Source organism: Enhydra lutris, unplaced genomic scaffold, assembly GCF_002288905.1.
Source record: "Enhydra lutris kenyoni isolate GAN:26980312 unplaced genomic scaffold, ASM228890v2 scaffoldscaffold29, whole genome shotgun sequence".
Classification (NCBI taxonomy): Eukaryota; Metazoa; Chordata; class Mammalia; order Carnivora; family Mustelidae; genus Enhydra; species Enhydra lutris.
Genome location: NW_019154113.1, coordinates 14,224,318 through 14,244,415, shown reverse-complemented (window position 1 = coordinate 14,244,415; position 20,098 = coordinate 14,224,318). Strand labels below are relative to the sequence as shown.

At 46.8% G+C, this 20,098-nt stretch overlaps 1 protein-coding gene across 1 annotated transcript in view; it reads right to left on the bottom strand.

Moving 5' to 3' along the window:
* LOC111152678 (ATP/GTP binding protein like 1) overlaps nucleotides 1-15,897 on the bottom strand; it is a 438,273-nt gene extending 422,376 nt beyond the window's left edge. The window contains exons 1-4 of the mRNA XM_022511237.1: nucleotides 15,810-15,897; nucleotides 13,803-13,949; nucleotides 11,005-11,136; nucleotides 7,045-7,138 (exon numbers count right to left, since the gene is read on the bottom strand). Coding sequence (XP_022366945.1) covers nucleotides 7,045-7,138; nucleotides 11,005-11,136; nucleotides 13,803-13,949; nucleotides 15,810-15,897 — 461 coding nt within the window. The remainder of the gene's footprint in view (nucleotides 1-7,044; nucleotides 7,139-11,004; nucleotides 11,137-13,802; nucleotides 13,950-15,809) is intronic.
* Nucleotides 15,898-20,098: the final 4,201 nt, after the last annotated feature.

Below are 20,098 nucleotides of genomic sequence, written 5' to 3'. Positions count from 1 at the left end.
AACTTCTATGGAATTTCCTCAACAGCCCGCCTCCAGTCTCCAGGGGAATAAAGGGGGGAAATCAAAGGAGAGGTCCAGACAGTACAGGCTTCAGCAGATAAAGATGGAAATGGAGTTTCTATCGAGAACCTCACCATGGCGAAGTGGCCCATGAAGCATCATCCCAGGATATGCGGGGTCCAAGAAGGTTTTTGTTTGTTTTTTCCTGAGCCTCTGTCTATACAATTTGATGTACCCCAAATCAGCAAGTCAATAACCTTCTGTCTGCCCCATCTCACATCATGCTAAGGAAGAAATACCATACCAAGCCATCCTACTTTAATCAAGGACTGGCCATGGACACTCAGGGAAACCCCATGGGCATGTTCCAGAACTCCTGCTCCTCAAGGTGTCTGGCCCACCTCACTCAGGTGGCAGGGGGTCAGAGTGGGAGAGCAGAGACTAAGAGCCTTGCCTGATGCCATGCCAACCCCAGCCCATGTCAGGCACCAGGGGAGTACTTTATACATTTCAAGGAAGGCTCTCCAGGGTACAGGGCTTCCTGAGGCACAGGACGTAGCTATAAGGGCACCTCGGGATAAAAAGATTACGAGAAATCATTTCCACACAACAGGAAGCTGAGCCATTGCACAAGCCAATACTGGGTCAGAAAATTGCTACAACACTGCATGTTTCTTGTAGCTATACGATCAGCAACTTGAGAACAGGGTGCACCTTCTGTTGTTTTCAAATCTCCATGCCTAGCACTAAGACAGACCATAGAATATTGTTGAATAAATGTTAAAAATCCTACTTTGGGGCATGTTTAATTTGCATTGTGCAGCGGAGCATCTCAGGAAAGTGAATAATGTCCTGACACTAGGGTAGAAGACTTAGTTCAACCTCTCTGGGTCTCAGTGACCTCATCTTAAAATCAAAGAGTTAGACCAGCAGATCCTTAAAGACCTTCCAACTTTAGATCCCATGACTTGAATATCTATGATGGGCTCTAATCAGGGAGAGATGGCTGGCTTCCCAAGAAGCTGAACAGGATTTAAACCAACCAACCTAGTTGCCAAGGCTTAATACATGTAGGAAACTATTCATTCCACCGTCAGCTACAGGCTTGGAGTCAGGTGGCAAATGCACTAATCACTCTGTCAGTAAGTTGAGACCATGTTGCACACTCCCAGTATCAGCACTTGTGAGGCTGGGATGGAATTTTTTTTTTGTCCCTGTTCCAAGGTATTTGAGTCCAAGTGATCTGGAGCACACAGCTTCGGAACCCCTAATGTGAGCCCATGCCCCAGAGACCACAGAGTCTAATTATATTGAGTGGAGAGCAGCAAAAGTCACAAAGCCATTAATGTGGAGGTAGGAGGAAATGAACACCCAGGGAGAAATTCAGAAGCTATTTTGAGAAACAGGAAAATTTGCCTCTTTGTCTTGGTGACAAAGTAGCTGAGTCACCCAATCGCTCATAATCTCAGGGAACCCATTAGCTTTGGTTGAGTCCCCACTCATCTGTCAGATAAAGTGGAATGGTGCGATGGTTGGAGAAAGCCCAGAAGGCCTGGCTCTGGGAAAACACAGTGATTTGCAGGGGAGGAAAAAGAGGAGCAGGACATTTCTTATAGCTCATAAATTGAAGATGAAATCACCATAAAGGACTGCCAATGAAGCAATGCCCAGTAATCCTGCACTCGGGCAAAGCTCAAATGCCAGAGATGCCTTGAGATCAGGCCTTTGATGGAAGAAGATCACCGAGAAGTATTCTGAGCCCAGGGAACTACAACAGGAGGGTAAGCAAAAGAATTCGCTTGTAGGGCTTGCTGAAGACGGACACATCCATCTCCTGTCACCAAGGTGTCTGAGCACAGGGAGAACACACAGACTCTAAACCCCTTAGCCCCACTGAAACCCAGGCCCCCAGGAACCCCTGAACCTAAAGAGTATAAATCATAGCATGAGAACCCTGCTGATAATCTGAGAGGACATTGTGTGTGGCGGGGGGTAGATATTGGAGATTCTGGTGTCTGTGTGAGTGAGACCAGCATGGTCCTAAACGACACACTTCCTGACCTCCTGTATTCTTTGAAACACTCTATAGAGAAAATGAAGGTGAGGGATGAAGGAACTCGCTCAGCCTGAGGACAGCCCTGAGTCCTCTTTTCCAAAGTGTGGCACAATGGTCAGAGACTACGATGGAGTTTAAGAACCAGCTTCTCTGCTGGAAGACTCAACCCATTTCTAATCGACGCTGATGTTCTTGCGGGAAGACAAGCCAGTAGAGTTTAGAGACCTGGGTGGTATACTGATGACAGCAGCTGGTAACTCAGCTTCAAAGCTTGGGTTAGATATTACAGTGTGACAATCCAGTAGGATCAGAGGGGATGTGGCCATGCTCTGGAAATGGTCAGGTGGATAAGCAGTGAAAACGGCCATTATTATTACCCAAACCCTCAAGTCCATTCAGGAAATAAAGGAGCGAAAGAGGCACAGCTCCTAGTAGAAGGTGTCTGCTTCTGGGACAAATATAACCTTCTCTAAGGTCACAGTATGATTCAGTCACAGACAAGCAATCCTTCTTCAACTCAATAAATTTTCCCACTTAGTGAATTTGGACGGCGCAAAGACAGCTCTGGTGCAGATAAACAAACTTGTCCACAGCAGAACAAGTTAGCAAGAGCCAGCTCACCCTGGCCCAGTGTCATTTCTCCCTCCCTATTGCTATAAAAAGCACCCCCTTAAATTCTAAAGCCCCAGCTGAATCAATCATCAAACCAAATCCTGGAAGCCTATCTCAAAAACTAAGCAAAGTTTTAATATGAATGCCGCCCCTTGGCGTCCCCCCAAACTCAGATCTTTCCCTTCCGCCAGGAGAGGTCAGTTCCCCAGACAACTGTAAGGAAGACAGAGAAGACTCCCAAGTTTTCCCTTCCCTGTAGTGAGTGATGGTGTGTTGTCTTTCAAGCGGATGGACTCCGCTTCTCACTCTCCTAGAACGAGTTATTTCCCCGAAGGCACCTCAGTCCCTCACATGACGGCACTCATGGAGACCAGCCGTACCATGTCCCAGGCATGTTTGGACATGATGGAACTATGCATGTGGAGCCAGCTTGAAGTCAAGGAAAAATGGGTTCACAAATGTGAAATGTCTGCTATAATGTACACTCACCAAATGTTGGCTTTTACTCATAGTTAGATAAGTTATTCAAAAAAACATTTTTTAATTGAATTAACAGTCTCCCATCATCCAGGCATTTAGATAGGTCCTGTGGAGAGCAGCAAGGTAAATATAATTTGATTTCTACCTTTATGAAGTATAGAATTCAGAGACAAAAGAAGACACGCAGGCCAAGAGAGCACAGCGTTAAATCTGAATAGGTCATGAAAATATGAACAAAATGCGAGAGCAGCACTGTGGGAGACGATTCCTCCTGTCTGGTGAGCTGGAGCAGGTGGGGCCTGGAGAATGGGGAGAATGTCTACCACGCAATAAGGCAGCAATGCCATTCCAGGACAGGGGTAGCACTGAGGGGAGAGCTGGGGCCGGACAGCATGGGCCGCATGTGGGGAGAGTAGGCTGGGAAGAGAGACCAGTAGATGAACCCAAGGATGGAATGGAGACTGGGACAGGGGCTTCATGGCTTGGAAGTCAGGGAAGACCAGGTTAGAGGGCTGTAGGAGCAAACGCTGCTCCTGCTGGGCTGACGGTCGTGAGGGAACTGGTACAAGCCAAAACAAACACAGGGCAGGGCAAGCAGACGAGCATCGTGGGTTATTTGGGAAGTGAGGAAAGCCAGGCCAGGAATAGCCACCTCCCCCGGGAGTGGGAACAGGCACAGGGCCCCAGAGGGCTTGGAGCACTGCTCTGCACGTCCCTTCTCTCTAGGAGGTGTGTGGTTAGTGCTTCTGCCATAAATCTCCCCCTGAGTACTATATGGAGACAGGGCTTCGCTGGAGGACAGCTGCACCACTAATTTTAGGTTTGCGCTGGAGCAGTCAGGCAGGGCAGGGAGGAGTCAAAGCGATGGCCCTGGGCATCTGCTCCCACAAAGGCATATGAGAACAACTCGCCCATAGCTCGCTAGCATTTCGAGGATGACACTCAGTAGGACTATTCATGTCCTCTGACGTGGTACTTCATCTCCTTCCCGGAAGACCCCTTCAAACGCAGATTCTAGCATCCAAGTGGAGTTGAGAATTCACCAGGCACATCTTAGTTATTATTTGGGGGGATAGGAGTTCGTGGGAGAATGTGAGTAGTGGCAGAAACTTCCCATCTGCACGCTCTCCACTGGCTCTGCTCTCTGATCTGAAGCAGCCAGCCCAGTATCCAGCGGTATTTGTATTAATAACGGTTAACAGTATTAGGACACCTCCAAGCTCATGAGATTTTTATGCATTATTTCTTAATGACCACCACAAGGAGGCAGGACTTGACATCCACACTTCGACGAATGTGAAAGCTCGGTGAAGAAAGGTTAAATGACTCGCCGCAGAATCTACTAGAAAGAGGGCTACAATGCTGGTCTTCGGATTTCTGTGCCTTTGTCCTTACCTGGCTATGGGGGTGCTGGGAGTAAGATCGAAAACAAGGCAGCTGTGGGAAAGAGTCCAAACGTGGAGGGAGCAGACAATTATTTAGCCTTTGAGAGGAAATAGCCATTCTACCGAGGAGAAAGACTCCCCTATCATTAAGCAAACTGTTCCACAAGTAGGAGCCATTTAGATGGCAACAAAAATTTAAACAAACTCTAAGTGCTTATGATCGTCTTACATGTGGTGGTTTAGAAATAAAACGCTGGAAACAACCCATGTAAGACACTCCAGTGGTGCTTAAAGAGCTAAAGCTCGTGTATCAGACTGGGTTTAAATCCCAGCTCTTGCACTTAAATCCCAGCAAATCACTTAACTTCTTTCGGCTTCCATTTTTTTCCCCATAATATTGGGGACAATAATAGCACCTGCCTCGCTGAGAAGACTCAGACGGGATAACGCCTGCTAAGAGCTCAGGACAGGGCAGCGCACAGCATGAAGGCCATGGCCATGAGAGCCACATGGTAGTGGTTGGAAGAAACACCTTCTCTGTGGAGGCTTGGTTTTAATCAGGCCTTGGGCTCAGGAAGAGGAAATCATCTTGTCCCCATTTTATAGAACAGACCAAAAATGCAGAAATCAGCCCGAGGTCCCTGAAAGTTTCATTTTGTCAACACCCACCCCTGAGTCCCTGGTTTCTCCCACGGCCCCCTGATCGGATCTGTGCCTGAATTCAACTCACTTTGCAGCAAAAGAGCAAGAGACACAGCAACCTGACCTGAGTCTCTGAGAAGGGGACTTCTGTGCCTTCTGGCTTACTCTGCCCCAGCTTGGCCTGAACAAGGAAGACAATAAAAGCTGTCAGTGCCCCAGAACGGAGGAGTCTAGTGCCAAGGCTGGCTGGGAAAGTGTCCTAGAGAAGCCTTCCAAACAGCATGGCATGCGCATGGCAAGAAGACATAACTGGGTGACACTCCTACGCGAATGGGCCCGGGGGACATCACACCGATTGTCACACAGTGTCCGGGAGGCAACCACATGCTCCTGAGCTGCCAAACAGATGAATGGACACACTGAGAGATTACAGGCGGTCTTGTCGATAGAGGAAAAAGTACAAGTTCACGGACTGGTGACCACAGGACATGTTGAGACTGCAGATGACAGCAGCAAAGGCCCACGCAGGACGAGAAACACTACATGTACCTACATCATACAAATCTGAATAGATCTAAATGGAATTTTAAGAGGAACTAATGTACCACTACAGAAATTCAGGAAAGCTCCTCTTTATTGGTCACTGAGCTAGTGACCCTGAAGTTCTCTATTACTAACTGAGGATCCCCTGGTAGAATTCAACCAACTTCCACCTGGCAGAACACTTAATCCCCAGAAGTTTCTCCCCCCAGAAATGGTGACTCCCCCCAGATGGTGGTCTTCAAACAAGACCCATTTCCTGGCCAAACCGGGTTTAGGACAGGGTGAATCATGGACCCATCTTGGATATTCCAGATGTGTTTGGGCTTCACAAAGGTTGAGAGAGGTCTCACTGTAAAGGAACCTGCGTAACTTGGTCTAACCCCACAGTTCTCGATGTATCTAATGAGGACATATTTTTACTGAAATAGAATGTATTTCACTCTAGGAAATGCTGGTGTGGAAAGCCACAGGTGAGGATAGATGCTAATGGCATTCCGGGGGAGACCCAAGAGAAAAACCGTCAGGAGGAACAACAGCCTAAGATAGATGCTGAGATGCTGAAAAATCTCATGGCCGGGCATGGAAATGCTACTCCGCCAAATGACCCCATATATCTCAGAAATTGGCTGAATTCTTTCTAATATTCTTTCAAGGTCCTTGCTGAGTCACCCTCATAAATGATGGATCTTAATGGTTCCAAACATCTCCTCGTGTCTAACCATCTCTCCCTTTTTAGGTTTGTGATTCACGCCACTCCAGCAAGCAGCGCCAGAGAGAAGGGGCTGAGTTTCATTTTCCAGTCATAAAAGTACATCTCAAAACCAGCATGCAGCCATGATGGACTGTGCTAAGGCCCGGATCTCATACCAAAATTGAACTGGCCAATTCTAGAGATGCGCTGAGGGGCGTCACCTCTGCCTGTCTCCTCTAGACTGCCTCTTTTAAGGGCTAAGCAAACTCTGTAGAGTTACTATGAGCAAAAAAAGGATATCCGGAGGCTTCAGACAAGAAACATGGGCTTTTGAGTCAGAAAGATCTAGGTTCAAATCCCAGCTCTGCCATTTCTTAGTATTGTGACCTTTGGATGAGGCTCTCTCCCCACGGTTTCCTCATCTGAAAACGAGGATGATAATAATATAGCCCTTCAGGGGCACCGTGCGGATTAGAGGAAATGAGGCATGGGTGGGGAGGGATGCCCGTTGAAACACGATAGTGTTTCACTCAACTCACTCAACTCAGCTGCAAGCCACCGCGCGAGTACACGAGGCCTTCTCCAGCTCTGCATCTGCTACATAGAGGGAAAAAGCACTACGCAAGTGCCCCTACCTGATTATTCGGGTGCGCTTCTGGGTATAAGGGGTGATGACCTTGAAAAGCAGTTCCATGGCTCCATTAATTCCCAGCATGGCTCCCGTGGTGACTGTGAAAGAACAAATCACAGTAGTTACTGAACCACCTAAACCAAGAATTCTTTTTGGCATTACAGAGTAGGCCTGAGAGATAGGGGAGCTCCATCTCTTGCCAAAGGCCACTCAAAAGCAAAGACACTTGATGGTCTTTGCATCCTTGGTCTGGAAGCAAAGATCACCTGTAAAGCACACATTGCCTTTTCATACTATTTTCTCAAAGGGGGCCCAAGCCATGAAATTATGTTTTTTCATTCCTGATGACCCAGTGTACCTCTTCATTGTGTTATTACTCAGAATAGTCAAAGCCAATGTCAAACAGAAGATTTTTCAGAAAGTAGATCTTCGGCTTTCCGTTCAAGTGCTTTCACCCATCATCAACTTGCCCCATGATGCAAACACACGAGCACACGTACACTCGGGCACACACAAGTGCGCGCGCGCGCACACACACACACACACACACTGCCAGTATCTGACCAAACCGTTCCTTAGACTCATTCTGCCATTGGGAAACTTCACCATAAAGAAAAGTCATGGGTGGGTGGGTTAAGGTTCAATCCAACTTGGATTGGCTCCTTTAACTTTGAGGGGCAAGCTAGTGAAGAAGGCAGCCCCCTTTCTTTTGCACCTTAGTTCCAAGTTCCCCAACAGCTTTCGTAGTTGGATCTCCCATGACTGAGTCTCAGACTTGACTGTGCCCCCATCTACTAGCACATCAAGGGAAGAATCAATTCTTCCTCCTCAAAGGTCACTAGCCTGGGAAATTTTTGTCTTTTCGCCCAATTGAATGGTTATTTTTTTAAAAATCCATAGATCTGAGTGAGAGAAAATAACTGACAATGGTATCTGGTCGGCCCAGGCTGACCAGGGGCTTCAGATACGTGTTTTGGACCCAAACCCTCTGGACGTCACGCTTATCTCTCCAGTGACACCGTGGCCTCTCAGCGGCATCCCCAGTTCCTTGCTGCACCCAGTTCACTTTAGGAGGAGCTCTGGTTGTGTCAAAAAAATAAGGAGAGCCTCCCAGAGACAAAACGGAATCAGTTTGGCAAGGGGAAGAAGTTCCCCCGTAAGAAGGAAAGAAGGGATTTTGCATGGTGTGACTCTCTTGTCTCTTTCCTCTACCGCAATGGGGTGCTGAAACCAAGGCTCAGGAATGCCTTGTGTGTTGGGCCAGTCTTGTTCTAGGAAATACGAGTGGGAGCAAGGAGGTCATGGAGAAACAAAGAGAAAAACAAGGGAGGCTTATCCTGGCTTGCTCCAAGCCTCGGGAAAGAAGGATAGATGGGAATCTGGGGGCTCTAATATAGTTCATCCCAGTACAGTCCACCAGAGAGAGACTGAGGCTGATGTCTTCGTGATTACAGAGACTGTGTGTTCCTGGAACACCCTCTATGCATATGTCCCTCCTGAGGCTGGTACAGGCAGTAACTGCCTGGATCCAAATTCAGAGATTTGGCATCCTAGTCCTGACCATCAATCTTCCATTCTCATGGCTACCAACTCAGTCATTTATTTCTAAACTGGGAAAACATGCTGGAGCCATCTCTTGGCAAATCATTCAGCGAAATTCTAGTATTAAGTAGCGTTAGAGATGAAATAGTTTTAGGAGCACAGGTTCTAATATGGAAGACTTTAGACTTGGAATTGAAAGATGGGGACATGGGGCGCCTGGGTGGCTCAGTGGGTTGAGCCGCTGCCTTCGGCTCAGGTCATGATCCCAGGTCCTGGGTTCGAGCCCTGTATCGGGCTTTCTGCTCAGCGGGGAGCCTGCTTCCTCCTCTCTCTCTGCCTGCCTCTCTGCTTACTTGTGATTTCTCTCTGTCAAATAAATAAATAATAATAAAAAAAAAAGAAAGAAAGATGGGGACAATAAGAACCCCACCCCCCCACCGCCGAGTTTTTCCTTGCTGGCTGCCTGCCCAAGGTCAGCTGCCTCCAGCAGCTCCATCAACATCCCCACTGACCAGTAGAGAGATGCCAAAGGCTTCACTGGCTGTGGCAGCCCCATTATGGTTCCAGCCAACTCTTTCCACAGATAGGAACTTTTTAGAAAGCTTTCTGGGACATTCAACAGTGGATAACAATTCACCAAAGAGACAGCAATCAGTCCACAGACTTCGTGAACTCTGCTTGCATCTCATGTCATTGTATAAAGAGTCACGGTATGAATTTTAAAATAACCTTTATAGAAAAATTCACTAGTACGATAAATGTGGTCTTAGAATACGAGACAGATGGCCACCTCCTCATACCTGCAGTTAACTCAACATTTTTAGAGCCCCTTGCTAAAAGGAATTCTTCAAGACATCTACAAGCAACAGACTTAATAAGAAAGCTAAGTTATTCAACCTAATTATTCTTTAGGAAACTAAAATGAGATACTTTGAATCTTCCACTGTTGCAAACTCCCAGTGGGGGTGAGCCACCCTCAGCCTGCTTATTAATGACAGTTGTCCTCTACACAAAGCCACAGCTCTACACTTGGGCTTTCCTTAATTAAAGATGGGTTTGTACAGAACTTTTCAGCCTCTCCCATTCTGATTTTCTGGTCAACATATATGAGTGTGGGAGGAGGTTCCTTCCATGAACATGGAGTGAAGGACCCATCTTGTTTTTTCCTGAAAGTACTCTATCATTATGGGTCCTCCATGGATATTAATGGAATTAAAAAATAAAATAGGACCCCCACTTACTTAGTAGATAGCTAACTAATCTTAGTAGTTCTGAGGATAGTTAGGGGGAAAAGTCACTTCCTCATTCCCCTTAGGTGTGCTTTTCCTATCATTTCAAAGGACTATGGGAAAAGAGTAGAACAGGGAAGGGAAACTAACTGAGCAGCTACAATGTGACAGACATACCCGTGGAAGTCATCTCACTTATCCATCTTCCAGGTCAGGGAGCTCTTATAACCACTATAATTTTACAATGGAAGAAACAGAGGTAAACAGGTTAAGTGCCTATGCCGTAGGATTCCCAAGGAATGAAATCAATGTCAAACCCAGGTCTTCCTGGTTCTAAGACATGTTCTTCCCACTAGAGAGCATGACATCACTTCCACTGTACAGGAAAGGGGCTCAGAAACTAGAAATAAAGTCTGTGCTCATTCTATGTGAGAAGGAAGGTACAGAATCTATTCTGTTCATAGCAAGTGTCCCCACATGGAGAGTAAACATGAGATTTGGAGTTAGAAACGCAGCCCCCAAACGTGTCCGTATAAACTTAAGCAATTTCTTCTCTCTTCCCAGCTTCATTTCCCTCTTCTTGGCTATAAAATGGTAAATTTAGACACAGGACTGTTATGATAATCTAAAATAATCCCAGGCAGGAGATAGCAAGTAAGTATGAACCCATGTGTCACGATGCATCTAGTTACCTGGAGGACTATGTTGAGAAGCACAGAGGTAAAATGAGGTAAAGATGTTTCGTTAAAGAATGCTGTGATCAACAGGCAACTTCGGGGACACAGTACGGAGATCTGTGATGTGAAAGTCATTCTTAACATCGCCCTATGCCGTGAATATGACAAGGCCTGAATAAAGCCCTACACTCTCTCCTGTCATAAGTCTTTTTCACCATGTAGTACTAATGGAGAAGCCTAGAATACATGATGTGTGCTTCCCAAGGGCAAACAATACTGGCATCCAACCTCAGTAATGAGCTCAAGAGTTCTACCTGGATGAGGAAGAGACAAAGAAAGAACTTTTTACCTCTATAACCTCCAGAACATGACGCTCCACGTGACCTATTTATCTTGCTGGGACAATATATATCCTGCACCCAGACCCTCCTTCCAACCCCAGCCCCTAAATGGTTGCTAGGTGTCCTGGCCCAGGTCTGGAAGCCACCCCAGAAAGCCATAATTTGAGTCACTTACCACTAGAGGCGAACACACGCAGAGCCCAGAGACAGTGAAGGAGGTTCTGGCTGTGGGACAGGTTTTTCCTGGCCAGAATCAATGTCACATCAAGTGCTTCCAATTCCAGGGCCTTCTGTCCAAACTTTTTATCTAGGAACATAAATCAATCCATCTTAGTTATGTTCCACACTAATTCAGAGGGCTGCACAATGCATGGAGCACAGGAAGGCAAGAGAATGATCGTAGCTAATGTGACTTTTCCCATCTGGCGGAAAATGCTACTAAGTACGTCCCCACTGGAACCAGGTGGGGGTCCAGAAGAGCCAAGGCAGGGTATACATAAAGTCCATTCATTCTTCAAGTAATATTTACACGAGGCCTTGTGGGTTGTATGACACACAACCTGTATGTCCGCGTGCTTCTGGCTGACCTCAAATGTGAACTACAGTTTAATAGGGTATAAATTTCTTCCTTTAAGATAATTCTGGAATATAGGACACTTAAAATACAGAACGTCCAAATGCAACGTGTGGAACTTGATTGGCTCCTTCTTTGAACACATCTGTAATTGCCCCATTGGGAAACATTTGGAGAAACTGAAATGAGTATAAATTATACATGTATTGTCAATTTTGTTAGATTTGTAATCGTGGTATCAGGATTATGTAGGAAAATGTCTTTGCAAAGAAACGCACTCGAACGTATTAAAGAGCAAAATTCTATCTGTAATTTTCCTGAATTGCTCTCAGACTCATTGAAGGTAGAAATGAGTAAAAGAGACAATATCCTAAACCCAGTTTGCCAATATCCACCTCTAGACCAAAGGACACCAGCAAAGAGACGGCAACCAAACTAATACGACCGGAGCCCTTCACCAGCACAGAGGCGTCTCTCGGGCTCTGCTAGGTCAGCCCCCGGCAGCCTGCACGGCGGTGAGGGCTACAATCTGGCGATGGCAGAGGCTGCAGTGACATAATGATGCCAGTAGGACGAGCCAGGAGCAGAGCTTGGGAATCAGGGCCCTGATGGCCTTGGTCCATCCTGCGTCTCTCTCTCTTCTATGAAACCTACATGACTCTAGTTTGTCAGGCCCCCACACTAAGCAGGTGACATCCAACCTCACTTAATCCTTACAGCAAACCCTAAAATTAAGGACTCATACCTCTATTTTGTAGATGAGGGACCAATGGCTCAGAAAGGGTACGTAACTTACCCAAGGCAGCACAGCTAATTAGTGCTGGGGTGAGGCCTGAAACCCAGATCTGACTTCTCAGTTAACACTACTCACAACCAGGGTAGAGATGGTGTCTCTCCCATCTTTCTCTATAGTTCATGTGGCTACTCTTTGCTTTGCTGACTTCTCCTCCTTCAAGTGTTGGCTCACCTGTTACCTCTTTCTGAACACACCAACTTAGAGGAACATCTCCCCTTTTTTTCCTTCCCTCACAGCTACTAGCTAATTATCATACTCTGCCTAGCAAATTATTCACTTTCAGCCCTTTCCCACTTGAATGTAAATTCCATAAGAGTGGGCCCCTTATCTGCCTTGGTCACCAGTGTTCCCAACACCTGGCACAGTGCCCAGACATTCCGGGCTAAATATTCAATGAACGGACTGGATTGTTTTGTCGAGAATATGCTCGCGCAGGTGCTGGCCGAGGCCTGGGTCTTCGTCGTGACCTGCAGAGTGTGGAATGGACTCAAAGCAGAGATCTAGACAGTGCAAGGTCAGGGTGCCCCTGAGCCCCTACTCCCTTGTGGCCACCGCTGCCTGCACTGGACAACACAGGTCCACCTTCCGCAGCACCGGAGCTCCCCCACTGTGACTTACGTAAGACCTCACGCAACTGGAGCTTGACTGTTAATGACTAGGTCGCAAGGGCTGCGTGCCTCCTGAGTACCCCGGCTTTTTAAACTGTGCGCCGAGAGGTTCTACGGCTTTAGGGAGGTGCTTCAGGGTCTTCTCTGAGCAAAAAGAAATGGGTATGGAGCCTAAGGAGAAAGAGTTCGAGGCCCCCATCTTCTACTAGGGAAGCTCTGGTTCCGTGTGGCTTCTAGTAATAGGCTGAAAATTCACCCCCCAAAATTCGTGTCCACCTGGATGGAACCTCAGAATGTTATCTTCTTTGGAAACGGGGTCTTTGCAGATTTAATTATTTAAAGTGGGGTCACAGGTTTACGTGGGCCCTGAATCCAGTGACCAATGTCCTTGTAAGAAGAAGAGGACACAGAGAAGGACACAGAGTAGGACATCAAGTGAAGACACAGGTAGAAACTGAAGTGACATGTGTACAAGCCAAGAAACGCCAAGGATGGCTGGAAACACAGAAGTTAGCAGAGGGGCATGGAGCAGATTCTCCCTCGGAGCCTCCAGAAGGAACCAACCTTGCCAACACCTTCATTTCAGGCTTTCCGGTGTCCAGAACTGTGAGAGAATATATTTCTGCTGTTTGGAGCCACCCAGTTTGTGAGAATTTGTTACAGGAGCCCCAGAAAACTCATACACTCATATAATGAACTTCTGTGTAAGAGTCTGCTCGTAGAAATGTTCTGTTTATTCTTAAAGTGATTGAAAAACTGCCTGGGAGCACCTCCCCTCTGTCCCCCATCTGCTCCATGCCCCATGTAGTCCCTGTCCACTCGGGGCCCTGCCCTGGCACTGGACAACTAAATGACATCTCCTGTGGGGCTGGTCCCAGCTCCAAAGTGTCTAGGACTTCCCTGCACTTCCCCACTAGAGTTTCCTAAATTGCTGTCATGAGAACAACCCCACAAGTGCCTTTTCAGCCATCTTTAGATCCGGGGGGTGTGGTTACCTCGTAGGCCCACTTTGGCCAGCAGTCGGAAGAGGGGCAGCAGGACATCGTAGTCTGGAGAAGCTGACCTGGCTGTGTCCACCAGGGTCTGCAGAAGCGCCTCGCTGCCCCCTTTACTGATCATGTAGCGAATCCTTCGGTCGGTGCCTGAGGGAGAAAATAGAGGACAGCTAGGCCCCCAAATAATCACCCTCATTTTCTTGGCGCAGAAAGCAGACCCCCCAGACAGAGACAGAGCAAGGATCGGTTCGCCCCAGAAACGATTTGCCCCAGAAACCAAAACAGAGTGGTTTCCGAAGGAACTCATGTAAAGCTGTACTTTTAGGGAAGGGATTGGGGTGGGGGTGAGACACAGAGAAATAATGGAATATTTAAGCACCTAGGTGTGTCCACCTGCATAAACCACTTTCCTGAGAACCAACGGAGCCTCAGTGTACGTTTGCATTCTTGTGTGTGTGGCTTCCGTGGAATTATATCTTTAATAGAAAAGGGAATATCAGTATCCCTCTGGTATAGGCTTGAGTCCTCTGTAATGAGGATCCGGATGACAGTTTGCCTGAAATAATTTAATTGGTGATGTAACAGCTTTATGGTGCTGGTCTCCAGCAACTGACAAGAGGAATATAGGGAAACAGCTAGAGTGCTTCTTTAAGAAACAGACAGCCAGTCATCCATGTCGGGAGTTTTGAAAAGGGCCTTGAGCTAGGATCAGGTACATTGGTCTTTCTACCTAAGAATAGTCATGAACATGGATCTCCCCCACCTTGCCCCAGGACAAGCTCAAAAGCGGGAATTACGTTTCAACTTGGAAGGGGACCCCCGTGGTTGTCCATGCGCCGTGCATGGTTGACCCAGCGAGGTGGCCAACACGGTGGGACGTTATCAGCAAAGAAGACCCTCTGGTGTTTCAGCCGACAAAAAGGAACATTGTCTACGAAAGAAGCGGTGATCAGCTCCTATAGCAGAAGGTCAACTCCAAGGTTTCAGTGCACGGGTTCCAGGCACCTGGGCAAAGTGAAGGAGGCACCATCCCACAAGTCAAAAGCTTCATCTACACAGGGTACCACACTCAGAAGGCTGTAGGGGAGTCACCCCGCCATCGGAGGGCAGCACAGCCTATGGGAAAACCTCACCGGGACGGGGCCCTCCCTCCTGGAACTGAAGCCAGATGCGCCTGGACAGGGGAGCGACGTTCCCTTTGGTCCTGCCCGTTTGGTGTGCAGATTTCTTCCTAATGCAATGTGGCTGGCATCCGTAGCAACGAAAACTGAATGAGTGCTGAAATGTCCGAGAGGGTCTATTTTCCAGAACCCTCACACTGAAGTGAGCTAGCAGAGGCATGCCCCAGTTAACCAGCTGATTCCAGTGTGGTGAACTATGTCATCGTTTCTCTGAAAACTTAATAGCTCACCACACCGCTAAGTCGAGCTCCTGCCTCATATTCCCATCTGCACTTGACATATGTTAGGAAGCTGCCAATACCTAACTCTAAATGGGCAGAGGGAGTGGAGTAGAGGAAGGGGAGGGGTAGAGTCACGAGGGCTGGCTCTCTCCAAGGACAGCCACAGGCCCCTGGAGGACCTTGGGTTAACCACAGATGAGACACCATAGAATAACCACCCAGAGCCAAACTTCCTCCTACGTTTGGGTCACCATGGGGTGGGTGACAAGATTAAAGAGCCCAATTGTCTCTGACAGAAAACGTGACCTGTGGGGCGCCTGGGTGGCTCAGTGGGTTAAAGCCTCTGCCTTCGGCTCAGATCATGATTCCAGGATCCTGGGATCGAGCCCCGCATCAGGCTCTCTGCTCGGCAGAGAGCCTGCTTCCTTCTCTCTCTCTCTCTCTCTCTGCTTCTCTGCCTATTTGTGATCTCTGTCTGTCAAAATAAATCAATAAAATCTTTCAAAAAAAAGAAAACGTGACCTGGAGCACCACCACCCGCAGACCACACAGAATCCAGGAGACACCACAGCCACAGCACCCCCTCCCCACCTCCTCCCACTCACCAACAGAAAGCAGATCTCCAAGGACCTGGAGGATGGTCAGGATGGACTCCTTGTCAGAGGACCTCTGCAATGAAAACACATGCACCATCGTCATAAAGGAATGCACAAGGAGAGACGCCGTGTGGTCACGGACGCCCCTGGACCTGGCAGGGCTGTGCTCCCTTCCGTTGAGAGAGACTTAGCGGCAGTGAGAAACAGCTGAAGGGATGTTCCTTCAGTGGTGGCCGTGAGGGGACTCACAGAGACAAGAGTCCCAGGGGCTCTGCCTCTGTATTTAGCCTGCAGGACCCCTTTTTGGGGGACCCATTTTGTAGTAACATCAGCACGATGGGCGAGAGAAGAAGCAACACACATCGCTCATATATGGCATTTAAGAAACAAAACCAAGGAAGAAAGGGGAAAAGGAGACCAACCAAAAAACAGACTTTCGACTACAAAGAACAAACTGATGACTGGAGGGGAGGTGGGTAGGGGGAAGGGGGAAACAGGTGAAGGGGATGAAGACATGCTTATCCTGATGAGCCCTGAGTGATGTAGAGAATTGCTGAATCCCTACAGGGTACACCTGAAACTAATAGAACACTGTATGTTAGCTATACTAGAATTAAAATTTGTTAAAAGAAAAAAAAAAGAATGTGTTTCTTAAACAACAACAAAAAAATTAATGGAAAAAAAAAAAGAAGCATCAATACTTTAGGCAGAGACAGCAAATGAGAAGGGGTTTTGCCCGCCAAAATGGCTAAGCAGGCTCAGACTGCTTTGAAGTAAAAGGGCAGAGAGCAGGAACAGAAATCCATGAAAATGTTCTGAGGGAAAGGCGTCCCTGAGTGGGAAGGATGAATACTCATTTTCTCAAGAGAAACCTAAGGTAGGACCAAATCCCACCACTCCCACACCCTGGTAACCATCATTCTACTCTGTTTTTTCTACATTGCACACTTAAGTGATATCCTATAGTACTCGTTTTCCCCTGGGTGACTTATCTCACACAGCATGATGTCCTCAAAGTCCATCCATGCTGTTGCAAATGGGAGGACTTTCTTTCTCATGGCTGAATAATATTCTTAAGTGTGTGTGTATGGGTGTATGGGGGTGTGTATGTGTGTGTGTGTGTGTGTATTGGACTTCATGGCTCCTTTATGGTTCAGTATGGTAACATTCTGGGAAACACGTATTGCACACTTTCCCTAGAACGAACTGTGTTCCAGGTGCTAGGATCACAGATGTACACAAAACTTTGTCCCTTCTCTAAAGATTGGTATCGCTATCCATTCTTCCGAAGGACACTTCGGTTGCTTCCATGTCTTGGCTACCATTAAGCCTGCTGCAGTGAACATGGGTGTGCACAGGTATCTCACCAAGAGTCTGATTTCAATTCTTTTTTATACATACCTAGGAATTCTATCTTTTATACTACTCAAAAATATTAACTTGAAATGGCTCAAAGATTCAAATGTAAGACCTGAATCCACAAAACTCCTAGGGAAAACACACACACACACACACACACACACACACACACACAGGGAAAAAAGCCCTGACATGGGTTTTGGCAATGATTTCTGGGGTAAGAAACCGGAACAAAACCTAAAATAAACAATTGGGACCATATTACACTAAAGAAAGAGCTTCTGCACAGCAAAAGAAACAATCAATAAATTGAAAAGGCAACATGGGAGAAAATACGCACAAAGCAAATATCTGATAAGGGACGGATATCCAAAATATATATTAAAAAATTAATACAACTCAATAGCAGAAAAACAAATAATCCAATATTAAAATGGGCAAAAGACCCAAACAGACGTTTTTCCAAAGAAGACGTACAGATGGCTGATATGTACCTGAAAAAATGCTCAACATCACTCATCATCAGGAAAATACAAATCAAAACACAGTGAGAAATCACCTCAGACCTACAACAATGGTTTTTATCAAAAGACTGGAGATAACAAATGTTGGCAAGAATGTGGAGAAAAAGGAGCCCTATATGCTATTTTTTTTAGGTAGGTTATTTAAGGCAAAGCTTTAATCTTCACATTAGTAAGTCTCAGGTTCTCCATCTACTTCAAAGACCTTAATAACTCCCCCTTACATGTAGGATAAAGTCAGAGCTCCTTAATAGGGCTCCCAAAGCTCCTCATGGTCCTGTCCCACTTACCTCTCCAGCTTTATTATTCATTACTACACCCCTGCCCAAAGCATATGCTTTGACAATATGGAACTACTCATTTCCTGCTCAGCCACATAGGTCTTGCCGCTGTACCCATGATCACGCTGTTCCCTCTTCCTGAAGCCTGCTCAGTGCCGGTTATCCCCCATGTATACCAATGTCTCCTATAGCATTCCAACCCCACTCCCTGCAAGCTGGGTCTGGGTATCTCTGCTCCCCACATCACCCTGGGCTACTTCTGACAGTGCCTTCACCACATGGTACTTAGGCATGCTTCCCACTCTACCCCCACTCTATATTAATCTCTAGAGAAGGGACCAAAGTTTGTGCATATCTGTATTCCCAGCACCTGCAACTGAGGCTGTTGCAGGGCAAGTGTGCAATGTTTTTCAGACTGCAAACAAACTGAACCATAAAGGAGCCATCAAGTCCAATACCACACCCCAAGAGCAGTGCTTACACTTTCTCCAATCCCGAGCTTAACACCTTCCAGGAACTCACACTTCAATGGCTCAGCCAGGACAAGGACTGGGATGTGTCAAATGAGGCCCCAGCTTGGGTGCAAAATTCTAATTTTAAAATGCAGTAATCAGGATAAATGATATTTTAATGCTCTATTTTTTACAAATCAAAATCAATGCAAAAAAATTTCATAATGATCAAAGAGCAGCCTGGGTGACTTAGTTGGTTGTGTGTCTGCCTTCAGCTTATGATCCCGGATACCCGGTTTGGGCTCCCTGCTCAGCAGGGAATGTGCTTCTCCCTCTGCCTCTCCCCCCACTGCTCAAGTGCTCTCTCTCAAATAAGTAAAATCTTATTTTAAAAAAATCTGTAATGAGCTTAAAATAGCAAAAATTAACTCTTTAACTCCTTTTCCAGGTGTGATGAGACATCTGGGGACCCTTAGGGACTTGGTAGCTACACATCCCCAGAAAAAGACTCGGGTTTGCTCTGACATCTCCACTGAGTGCTGTAGCTTAAGGAGGGCAGTCTCAGCAGGCACTGGGCTGACATCTCCCATCATGGGAGTGCCACCCTCCAGCAAATATCATCCATACATGCCACAGTGTCAGTGCTCCCTGCCCCTCCAGAGTCTACCCAGGCCTGGGAACACAAACCAAGAAGCAACAGAGCCATCATTCTGGGGAGTTTGCTGGTCTTTGATTCTAGTACAAATTCCAATGTGTGTTTGCTTGGGGCAGGTGTCCCTACACCAAAAAACCATGCTTCGGATGCCAGTGTGTGTCCTAGGATTAAACTCAATTCAGACACTATGTACTCGGAGACAGCATAGATTCCACAGGCTAAGGGTTCAGTCCCACAACCCTGCTCGCTGCTTTAGACTCCAGCCTCAACCTCCAGGTTGTTACTGTACAGCTGGTCCTTGAACAACACGAGTTTGAGTGCACAGGCCCACTCGCATGGGGATTTTTTTCCCATAAATACAGTAATGTGCTAAAAATGTATTTTCCCTTATTTTAAGGGACCTTTCTCTACCTGACTTTAAGAATACAGCACCTCATACAGATAACACACGGAATATGTGTTAATCAACTGTTTATGTCATCAATACCATTTCTAGTCAACCCTAGTCTATTTATTAAAGTTTTGGGGGAGACAAAAGTTATACGAGGATTTTTGACTGCATGGGGAGTCAGTGCCCACGTTGTTCACGGTCAACTGTACTTCTGAGCCACCAGCTATAAATTAAAGATTCCCTCCTCAGGTGCCACTAACTCGCTAGAGCAGCTCACAGAACTCAGAGAAACATTTTACTTACTAGGTTACCAGTTTGTTATAAAAAGGTTTTAACTCAGGAACAGCTGGGAGCGTCCGCATTCTCCCGGAGCATCTCCGCCTGTTCACATTTAGCCTTAAAAATAAAACTGCCAGTTATTTTACCAGCAAAATTGGGTTTCTTTGGGAGTAAGACACACGAGGTTTCTTCAAAAGTACAACCAGGGTGGAAAAAAAAAAAAAGTACAACCAGGTCCTGGGAACGAAGCCGCGCGGGGCTCCTTTATAGAGGGAAGGTGGGCGGGGCCGCTACAAACGAAAGAGCCATTGGAGTAAACTGGGAGTTCAAAATATAGGGGCTTTTCATTGGCTGAGTTGT